Source organism: Amphiura filiformis, chromosome 4, assembly GCF_039555335.1.
Source record: "Amphiura filiformis chromosome 4, Afil_fr2py, whole genome shotgun sequence".
Lineage (NCBI taxonomy): Eukaryota > Metazoa > Echinodermata > Ophiuroidea > Amphilepidida > Amphiuridae > Amphiura > Amphiura filiformis.
The window spans coordinates 33,211,870-33,223,708 of NC_092631.1; the positions used below are offsets into that span (position 1 = coordinate 33,211,870).

General features: G+C 34.9%; 1 protein-coding gene across 1 annotated transcript in view; it reads left to right on the forward strand.

Moving 5' to 3' along the window:
• LOC140150132 (dynein heavy chain domain-containing protein 1-like) overlaps positions 1–10,715 on the forward strand; it is a 37,489-nt gene extending 26,774 nt beyond the window's left edge. The window contains exons 10-12 of the mRNA XM_072172136.1: positions 2,230–2,540; positions 9,906–10,134; positions 10,684–10,715. Coding sequence (XP_072028237.1) covers positions 2,230–2,540; positions 9,906–10,134; positions 10,684–10,715 — 572 coding nt within the window. The remainder of the gene's footprint in view (positions 1–2,229; positions 2,541–9,905; positions 10,135–10,683) is intronic.
• The last annotated feature ends 1,124 nt before the right edge of the window (positions 10,716–11,839 follow it).

Below are 11,839 nucleotides of genomic sequence, written 5' to 3' on the forward strand. Positions count from 1 at the left end.
TCGTAAATTTCTCAAATGGAAATGTGAAGATAACAACACATGAAAACTATTTATGTATTTTGAGTAATATAAACATCATGTAAATTCCACAAAATACAGCATATTCAGTACAAGTTTAGCAAGTAGAATAGTGTTGATTTTGGAAAAAGGAAATTGAGCTATAATAATGAAAGATTGGTAAGTTAGAACTAGTGCCCTCTCAAATTCCAGTTTAACTGAGAGGATGTATTGCATGCCTTATACTATGTGCAGTGTTCAGGGCTTGCAGAATGACTTGCCCGGCCGTCCGGGACAACCAAAATTTTGACACCAGGCAACTAAAAACACAGACTGACATGCCAGGCGGGCAACTGGATTTAAAATAACGGAATGAAAGCGGAAACTTCAGCACAATTCTGTGAGGTCTGGCAGTGTTTTTGAATGTGTTGATGCCACATAGGATTGATTCATTTTCCACAGTTTGTTTGCATTTTTAGTAATATCAAAAATTATGATGTTTTTTTTCATGTTATTAATTAGGTTAAATATTGTGTATTCTTCTTTGCTTGAGAAATAAAACAAGTCAATGAACTTGAGCTGAGTGTTGATTTATTTTACCCTAAAAATTGTTTTAAAAAACAACAAACTTTTGCATTTTGGTTTTCAGGTCACAAGAAACAAAATTGTTTTTGGTTTGCCTGGGTATTTAATTTTGACTGAGAGTGGATGTAAGGGGTTTTGAAACCAGACTTTTCATATACAGGGTTTTAATTAAATTTTGATAATATTTTTCAAACCTGATTGTTTTTGCATATTTGTAGTGTGTAGGCTATACATGTTGCTGGAATCAGTCACATTCAGAGTGTACAACTTTGTATTATTATCGTAATTGCCAAAGCTGCAAGGTAGAAGTTGTTTTTTTAATTTTACTTAATTATTTCAACTCAAAATGGATCATAATAATTATTAGTTATATTATTTTATTGTCTTTGGTAAAGAATAAACAAAACTGATCCAAATTAATTAGTGTCACACAGAATGGTCATTTTTGTCACAAGCTTGTTGGTAAATGCTCTCACTTGTGACAAACATAATAGCATAAGCAAATCATATAATGAAAGACAAAGATAAAGACAATTTATCGCGTCTGACGTCACCTGTCAATCAAACTCGAGCACGGTTTGTTTACAAGTGTCGTGATGATGACTTGCTTAAAGCGGATTTATAACCGGGCACCTTATTGTTAATTTTGCACCTTTCGACATGCAAACCATCTCAAAAGTTAGGTCTTTATAGTAGGAAACTTTCTTTGGTGAATGCACCATGTCCACAATGCCTAGAAAAGCTGCTTTTTGCCTTGTAAAAGTATGTATTTTTCGCCATTTGCTGCTATTCCTTTTTTCCGATCAGCACCAGATAGATCGGTCTTCCTTTTCTGCAGCTGATTAACCTGTGTAAACCAATCAAGGATCGTAATTGACAGTGACATCAGACGCGATAAATTGCATTTATCTCTGTCTTTAATTATAGTAATTTTTTATATGTGCCAACCGTCTCATCTCAAACCTCTCGTAAAGTCGGCAAATTGTATTTCGGGTTACAGTGCAAAATGTGCATAAAGGTTGTGTTCATATTTGCCTAATGTTTGTTCTACATGTTTCTCATTTTAGTGTCAGTCAAACGGCAATCTTTAATCCTATATGTTGAAGAGGATAGCTCTAGTCTTTGTTTGCTTTGGCCAAGTGAAGTGACCGCCAATTATCACAATTTGATATGTAATACCAGCAATGTGGAAAAAGAGAAATAATGTAGCACCAAAATAATGTACGCTTTTACTGAAGGAGCAAAGTTTAACAAGCCATAACTCCGCTTCTGGATATTATTTGAAGTCAAATGATATATCATTGTAAAACTTATGATATATATTTTCTAAACACGGAAGAAAACAAAATTAACCAGGGGCCGACTTTACGAGCGTTTCGACGTGGACGGTCACATATTTGCTTCATATCATGGGGGATGGGCACTCAAGAAATTACCATGCACATGTGTGACAACAACAAAAATAATTGAAAAGAAGAGGTTTTTAATGCAACAAGGCAAGTAACTCACCCTAAAGCATCTTGGGCGTATAAACTACTGATTTCCCCCCATTTAATTCACCCCCAGGTATGCATAATTATTGCAGCATCCTGTAGTGTTAAGCTCATATTTAAATTTTGCTTTAACACATTATATATCCCCATACAGGTGTTCAGCCTTGCATAGAAGTCCTACGCCAACTCATGTCAACCAGTGGTGTTTATGATCGGCAACAACTGTACCACAAATCTCTTGAGAGACCCAACTTTGTCGCGGCTTGCATACCTCCCAGCACCGTGGGTATCGGTAGCGGGACGTCCAGTCACGTCTTATCACCTCGCATAACCAGACTCTTCACGGTGGTGTCATTCTTTGTGCATTCTGATGAGGCTATGCAGTTGATGCATGGATCAAGTTTGCAGGGATGGTTGGAAGAGTTCCCCGCATATTCACTGGATCATCTTAAGGAATTGACTAGGGTAAGTCTCATGACATTTGACTCTTATGTTATTGTACGATGTAAATGAGACGTATGCGGTTGATGGAATTGGAATTGACTAGGATAAGTGTCATGACCTTTGACGAAGTTAGGCAATTAATGCATGGGCCCAGCCTTTTTGCGAGACCAACATAATGCATTTCTTAGGGTCTAGTGCCATTATTTTTGACCTAAAGACTTTGAATAGTTTGAAGAAACTATGCAACTGATGTGTGGGTCAAGTTTGCAGAAGAGTTTCCCGTCTTACTCATTGATCAATTTAAGGAATTGGCTACAATATCATGACCTTTGACATTTCTGGGTTTTTTTTGGGTCAAGCATGGGGTCAAGTTTATGGTTGAAGCTGGAAGAGTTATCTAGGCCCTAATATCACGACCTTTGACCTTTTGAAGTCCTTATAAATTATGACAAATTATGACAAGTATTATACAAATATATTGTACAACAATAGTTATTTTTGGGTAAGGCACAAAAAAAGATTGCTCACTCTGTGTTTCTTGGTTTTGAGCATCTTCCATTGCATATCAGGAATGTATATACCAACTTGATATGGGGAAATGAACACATTTAGCATGAACACAGACAGGATCAGTTATGGAAGTTAAACAAGTCAAAAAACAAATACAGGCACAGAAGTAGGTCAACTTTGATTGCCAAAAAGCTGAAACCGGCAAGAAAATATATGAGAACAAGGTATTAAAGAAATATTGTTTGATTGGCTTAATATGGCTATTAAAGAATTAGGGTCAGTGTGACAGCTTCTTTTTTTTCTTTTCTTTTTTACTGTCTTGTTTCCAAAGGAATCAGTGTCTCGGGTGTGTTCTATAAAGGATATGCCAAAAAAATACACAAAATTTGGAACATGTCCTCAAAAAAGTGCACACAATATAAAAATGCAAAGAAATACACACACGTTTGAAAAAAAAAAATAGGCAGGACAAGTATTTTTTCTGGAAAAATAATAAAAAGGTGTGGGTCAGCAGATTTTTATAGGGGTGGTCAGGTTTGGCCAGTCAAACATTTGCAATAAATCAGCAAACACAAGTTTGTTTCAAATTTTGTGCTGTATTTGATCATCAAAACATGTTGTATAAATTAGATAATTTGAAAAAAAACTGCCAACATGTTTTTATAATGATGACAAATTCAAGGAAGCAAAATAAAAAGTGCATTAAAACATGTGGCATGTCCATTGCTCTTGTGAATTGAAACCAGAAGGACGGGTAAAGGACACCCACTAATAAATTATTAATGATTTAAAGGCAACAGTAGGCTATTCCATTTAAAATCCACACTACCCCTGTGGAAGATTTAGCTCAAGTCTTCCACACTGGGAGTATGAGCTTTGATTAGAATAGATAATTGGGTAACTTCCATTTGAAATACTCACTCCAGTTGTGGAAGATATAAGTAAAGCCATAATACAGAGGGAGTATGGCTTTCAAAATGATTAACCTTGACCAATTACATTTAAAAAACATACTCCCCCTGGGCAAGATATTTCCAAAATCTTCCGCAGGGGTAGAGTGGATTTTAAATGGAATATCCCATTATGTAGAAACAAATACCCCGTTCTATGGGCAGACAGACTTGGCAAGTGGGGGTCAGTCAGTTGGAATTTTTTTTCCTGGGAAGAAGCTAAATGACCCTAACAAATTGCAAAAAATGTAATGTGATTATTAGGTTACCACTATTGAAACTCAGTATAGGCTTCCTTAACCCTAACCCTCCTGTATACTACAAAATACTACTTGATATATGCACTGTTCGTGTGTGCATCCCACGTGGTGTGATGACGCAATTGCCCTAAGTGATATATAGGCACGGTTTCGCTGGCCAGCGAAGCCCAAGACCTGTGGCAAAGTGTCGCCGACCGAGTGCTTGGTTTGTGAGGGGTCTCGGGTTCGAATCCCACCCAGAGCAAACAACTTCTTTCTTTCTTTTCTCTCTTTATTCTTTCCTTCTGTCCCTTCCCGTCGCCTTAGGCGGTTAGGGTTAAGCAAAATGAGTCTTATGTCTAGCAAAATCAACAGTTTTTGATTTCATTATATGTGCCATTTTCAGAGCTTTATTTCGATGAAAACTCCATGACAGTTGGAATTATGGTTCTAGAGATATGGTCATTTCAGTGTTGCTCAGAACAATAAAATACAAATGTAGTTAAATACTATTATTGGTTATATTTAAAGATCAATGTTAGCAGCAGCTACTCATTTAGCTAGATCACCTCAAATAATTTGAAAATTATTTGAATTACCAAAAAATTAAGTCAAAATTAATTCACTTCAGTCAAAAAATGGCTGTTTTTAATTTTATAAAGCTAAAAAAAATTCAAAACACAAAATCTGGGTCAGTAGGGCCCATAGAATGTTTTTTTATGTCGCCTTATAGACAAGTTAAATTCTGAGGTGAATTCAGAGATTTTGTTGTTATAATTTGTTATGGCTATTCCAGTGAAATACACACTACCCCTGTGGAAGATTTGGGAAATATCTTCCACAGAGGGAGTATGTTTTTCAAATGCAATTGGTCAGGGTTAATCATTTTGAAACCCATATTCCCCCTGTATTAAGGCTTTACCTATATCTTCCACAACTGGGGTGAGTATATTAGTAATGGAAGTTACCGTCTCTTGTTTTCAAAACTCATACTCCCTCTGTGGAAGACTTCAGCTAAATCTTCCACAGAGGTAGTGTGGATTTTAAATAGAATAGCCCAATTGCAACAGCTGCTAATGATTTCTCTTTCTATTATTCATCAAAGATCAATATTTACCGGAACAAAAATGTCCTGTTTATCATTGATTCTAGTCAAATAGATGCATTGAATCAATATTTTATCCAGGGTTAATTTTACAGTGATTTTCTCACTATTGTGTAATTTTAAAACAATTAAAACTGTTTTATTGTAAACGGCATTGTTCTATAAAATTGTCTTGAAAGAAAAATGTTTTTACTTCCTTGGACTTCTTAATGTCATTTATATTCAGTTCTGCCTATTTTTTAGCTTCATGACAGTATCAGCAACATATTTAAGCCACAACCACTGGCGCCTGCCATCGTGGAGCTTAGTTTGGAAATTGGTCATGTGAAAAGACATTTTTAATTGAACACACAGTAGTTATTTCTAAATTTTTATGAGAACATGACATGTTTGTGAGATGATTCTAATCATAAATTGTTCTTTGGTAGGTTTTTTTTTGAGGTAGTAGGTTAGGGAACAAACCAAAAGTCTGATAAAGGGTTCATACCACTAAATCCGCATGTAGAAGCGGTTTCGGTAAAAGTTTATCACGACTATAGTCCCAACTTTGCATAAAAATTGTGCAAAATCGGTACAATATTAACAATTTTAGTGTTGCAAATCGTGTTTTGCTAGAGCTTGTGAATGTGATCTCTACTAATTTGAACAGAAAACGCGAAAATTCGAGTGATGTTTACGATGATGAGCGCATGAACACACGAGGTCAAAACGCGGTTAGCAGTCGGACGTAAACACAGGAAAATTGGGCCTTTTTATATAGCGCTATTTTTCTCAAAAAGTAGACCTAAAATATGGTGTCATTTTCAGATATGTTATGCAGAATTTTGTTCTGATTAAGATGATATCAAATATATATTTCAAAGTAAGGCGTAACTTCGACTTATAGCCTAAAAACGTGACCCCTATTTTGCACGTAAAGTCTATGGAAAGCTATTTTGTGGCATGTACCCTAAACAGAAGTCATTTCGTTAGGGGGAGGGGGTAAAAAAGTTGGTCAAAGTTGACCTTTCGGTTTTGAATTTTCAACATTTCACACTTACGTTTCAGGGAGGGAGGGACTTTTGTTTTGAACTTTTGGTTTGTTTCCTTAAAGATAGAAATGGAAATAATTTCAACATAAGCAGAACTTGTTTCATAAATAATATTTATTTTACTTCATGATACACTAATACATTTGTCTATAGCAAAGAATTTTATGTACACCTCTTTATATAAATAACTAAAATATAATCTTACACAAAAGGTTCAATACTGAAATAAATTGTCACTCTTTGTCCAACATCAAAATAACTACATTGTAAGGCCAAGAAAAATTGTTTGCTTGTCTTCCACCACATCGTCTGGGGTAGGGTTGATTAGCGGTAAGTGTTTTTTTAGTTTCTATTTTATTTTTCATAACTCATAATCAGAAGATTTATTATCAATTTAAGGGAATTGAGATATAAACCATACCGTAAAACCTCGTCTACAAGCATATAGAGTGCTTTTGATGAAAGCTAAATTAATCTAGATACCATCCATCGACAAAACTATAATATTATGGAGTTTGAGCAAATTAATTACCGATACAAGCATATATACAAACAAGTACTATTGTAAGACCAATCTATTGTATTGGCATACTTACGGCTGTCTCGTTTTAATTTAGCTTTCATCAAAAACACACTTTATGCTTATAGACAAGGTTTTACGGTATACAATAAACCAACAGCCACAATTAACATATACTACAAGCATTTCAGGATAACAATTGATTCATCTGTTTGAATCTTGTCTGATATATTGTTCTCTTTTTTACATATTGTATCCTGTTGTATTTTTTCATGTTTTACAGCGCCTTGGATTATATATATTTCTAGATAAATAGCATTTTAATGCTTATTTCTATTTCTATGTATAATATTGCATAGGGTCTATTTTACTGATATATCACTTTACTTTATTTGAAACCAGTTCAGGAGCAGTGTTCCCGCTGAGGTCGTATGGTGCGCAATTGACACAATGTATTGTGGGACAGTTTTTGCAGTTTTGGAACACGTTGAACTCTGACCTATTGGGAAAATTGTTTTTGTGCCTACAAAATTTTGTTTTAAATGTTTTACTAGAATTAAAAAATGAAAAAAAACCATGGTGAGCTCACAAATTAATTATTTAAAATATTTTAATGATAACATTATTACAATAAATTATAGTAATGAATAATAATTAAAGCAATTTCCCAATAGGTCAGAGTTCAACATGTCCTAAAACTGCCCAAACCATCCCACAATGCTTTATAGTCCATATATCTTCCTCGAGTCAGTATTTAAGTAAAATCAAATTTTGAGATTTTCTTAGAAAGTGTTCATTTTTGCAGGAATCTGTTATGCTAGTTGGATTTCTTGCATCATTTCCTTTTTGAAAATGTATACTTTTATACTTCTCATCATTACATTTAAAGATACAATAAAAACATGATCTAAATACAATCTAAATTACTGACTTGAGAAAGGTATACAGTACAGACTATAGGCATTTGTAATGCCGTTGTCGCTTATTGGTACAAAGCCTTCCATGAGCCAAAAATCTCAATAAATGGCCCAAATTAGCCCAACAACAAAATCCTCAGAGGAAACACTGGTTCAGGAGTGTGAAGAAAAACCTGTTTAAAAAAACTCAGGCCCAAGGGAAAGTACCCTTGTAATAATTTCAAAAATGAAAATTCTGTATTATTTTGTACAGTTCTTGGTTTTCAAAATTAGGATCAGTCAGTCATGGAGAAGAAAATAATTTTGTTGGCATTAATTTATAAATGGGGGAAATGGAAATATTTACAAGCTCTGAGACATAATATTTTTTACCTAAACAAAATTGCCCATGCATACATGAAATTCATTTGTACACACAGCTGATCACAAAACCAGACAACAAAAAATCACGCCTTTTTTGTTTTGATACATGTAATTAAAATAATATCATATGGCACTGTTTTCTTACAAATACAATGTATATTAATTCTCTTTATACTCTTTTTATATCAATTTGTACAATTTACCATTATAAGTGTGATCTGTAATTAAATGCATCTCTTCAATTCTATTAAAAACAATGTACATTAAGTTAACAAATAGGTATTGTATTAATTATTGGCCTTAGCCAGCTAATGAATGATATTCAATGCATCATCGTCTTTTGGACCAAATATTCCTGATGAAGTGGATAAATCACATTTATTTTCAGAAATTCAAGTTTTGTTTGCAACACCTCTTTGAAACCATTTGAAACTAAAATTGCATTATAGATCAATAAAAACATCTGCAAATCTTGCTGCAATTTCCAAATAGTATTTCTATTACTTAAATAATTATTTTTGTTATTTCTTTTAATTCAAACACATTACTGCCTATGACGACTTTATCGTATTACTTACATATCAAAATCAAGTAATAATTACAAAACTCGCCGTAAACTATCACCTCTGTGGGTGTTTGGGATATAAGCGGCACAAATATTTTCTCAACACTGCGGCATGTGAAAAAGTAGGTCAATAGTCAGAGAATACAGGGTGGGTGCGGCACGCCGCACCCACCCAAAAAAGTAAACAAGGATTGCCAGTTGGCAGCAGAAGCATTGCAATTTAAGGGGGAAGAGCATATTTGTGACGTGTCATGTCAAAAGGAGACACTTTTGGGCAGCATCGTAAATGGAGAAATAGCAAAAAATCTGCCCGGGGGTGATTTTTTCACAATTTGGGTTTGTTCTTGCGAATTTGTGATGTTATTAATGTTAAAAATATTGTCTGATAGTTTCAGACCGAATATAACTGGCATCTTGTATTTTTTGAGACATTTTTCAAGGTAATTCCTACTCTCAACATTGTCAATAATATTTTTAAAGGCCGATATCTCAATTTCCAATTTTATAATACCATAACTTACGAACTCAATATCTTCGCTTAGGAATGTCCGATTTCATTGGGGAATATGGCGTTGTGGAGCAAAATATCTCTATATTTAAGATAAGTAAAAACCTCAAAATTGATAACCTGCCCAAAAGTGTCTCCTTTTGACATGACACGTCACATTTGGTGTTGCTATGACAGGGAAATTTGCATGTGGAGTCACAAAGTGCACAAAGAAAATAGTTTTATCCCAAAATGAAAAGGAATTTTTATATCTTGTGGGCAGAGTGTGCAAAGCATGGAAAATATTGCAATTTTACCCTATTTTGGCCCAAAACATGGTGTTTTTCAGGCTAAAAAGGAAGATGTACAGAGCGATTATGGCTTTAATGTTACTCCTATTAGGATATTTACGAGGACATCCCCATGGAAAAAATTAGGGGGCCCCCCTGTCCCCCTTCTTCCACTTTCTATGAAGATTGCCCAAAATGGAGTAAAATTGAAAGAGTGACATTCACTCTTGAAAGAGTGAACAGGGAGTGTGTAATTCATTCTCAACATAGTGCAATGTCACCCAATCAGAGTTATCACTGTATGCAATTCATAAAATAGTGAAATTTCACTCTTTTACATTTAGAAAGTAATACATTATAGGATGCTCTGGATCATACAGTGAATCTTTAAATGTTTCATTTTTTCCAGGCTTTGTTATCGGCTACCCTTCACCTTCATGGTACAGTAGTCAACCAGTTACCATCCAGTCCCATCAACCCACAGTACATCTTCTCTCAACATGACATCCATCGCATTATCAGTGGGCTATACTTGATGTCTCCTAGAGCTAGAGCTAGGCCTAGACATGGTGGTGGAGGGGGAGGAGGAAGGAGAGGAGCTGGTGGAGGAGGAGGGGGAAGACCACAAGGTGCTGGAGGTAAGTTAACAGGATATATCTAAGGGCTTATATTGAAATACCCTACCACGCTTTCACACAGAAAGAAGGCAGGATTCCCCTCGCTAAGCGCGCGCCTCAGGAAAGCTCGGTCATAAAACGGATGGATTATATGCATCAGTGATATACCCTGCCTTTTGAAGTGGTCTGGTGACAAGGATTATAATAAAAGTTTATCAAAGACTGGCAATTTTATTGATTGTTGAACTAATTAAACTTATCGGCTCATCGCACAACCCAGGAAAGCGCGCTCCTAATTTAAGGGGCTAATTGCAGTGTTATAATCACACAGGATTTTAACAAAAGAAGGCTAGCACAGGAAAGCTGCAGGATGGCGCACACCTTCCTGTGTAAGGGAATTTCAATATGAGCCCTAAGTGAACAAACCAAACGATCGCTAAAGTCCTATGAACAAAACTAGTTTTGTTAGGTTGGAACAGAGTTCAAACTGTTGGTTATGTTTCCTGTATACTCTTTAAAATCATTGATGTTATATATTAACCATTTCTGGTTTCTTTACCATGGTTACAGATGGGCAGAGAGTTATCTTTGTTCCAAAATAAGTTGTTTTTATAGGCTTCGCCGATCATTTGGTTTGTTCGCTGACTTTGTACTGCTGGGATGAAGTGGTCAAATTTTTACAAGATAGCTTAATTATAGACATATGTTTTTCCATGTGTTTTGCATTTTTTGGGTCTCAGCATCTATTTTTGGTTCTCCGCATCTTGGCTGTGATTTTTGGGCTCAATTGTTTGATACTGCTGATATTTACTGCAAATGTTTGCTGCGGGAGTGCAAAATTGCCTCAAATTTTGTCGCTTTGGACAACGTTACAGCAAATTTTTGCTGCAAAATTGCCTGTACATTTGTCACTGCAGGAAACTGGCTGTATTGTTTGATGCCACAGAAAACATTAAAGCATATCTTACAAAATTGCCTCAACTTCTGTTGCTGCAGATTATGTGACTGCCAAATATTTGCTGCAAAATGATTGTTATGTTTGCTACAATGGTAAACTCATACAAAACATCAAACTATTTATTCTGTTCCTTATGGCTTATATATGATATCAAATTACATAGCATGTATTCTTGCAACTGATAATAAGTTGACATTGAATTTATACAGTTTTATATATTAACTTTATCAAATTTTATGATGACATCATCATTATTATGTTTGATGAAGACTATAAGTACAACTTTTGATATAAATTAGCTTAAACATATCATGCTGTTTGCAAGTTAAAGGGTCATTCAGTGATTTGCTCATCCAGGACAATTGTTAAAATCATCTAAATTCGGATTTTGGTACCTTTGTCATTGTCATAGATGTGACTAGTAACATAGCCTGCTAGTGGTTCAGCTGAAAGCTGTGTATTTAAGACAAAATAAGACATTATACATAACTCTGTAATTTATATACTGTCAGTATATAATTAAATTAGCTACATATGTTTGAATGGGGCTTCAACTTCATCAATGCTGCTGTTTTCTTTGTTTTTTGCCAGATTTTTCATTTCAAAAATACCAAATGACAATTTGAATGACTTATTCTTCACTTTTAAGCAATCTATAAACAATTGCGCTGGAATCACTTAATCAGTTCGGGGGCACTGCTAATTCAAAGACGTCTCTGATATCAAAGACTCTTCAGTGCCGAGTCACCTGACAGTATCATAATTCAA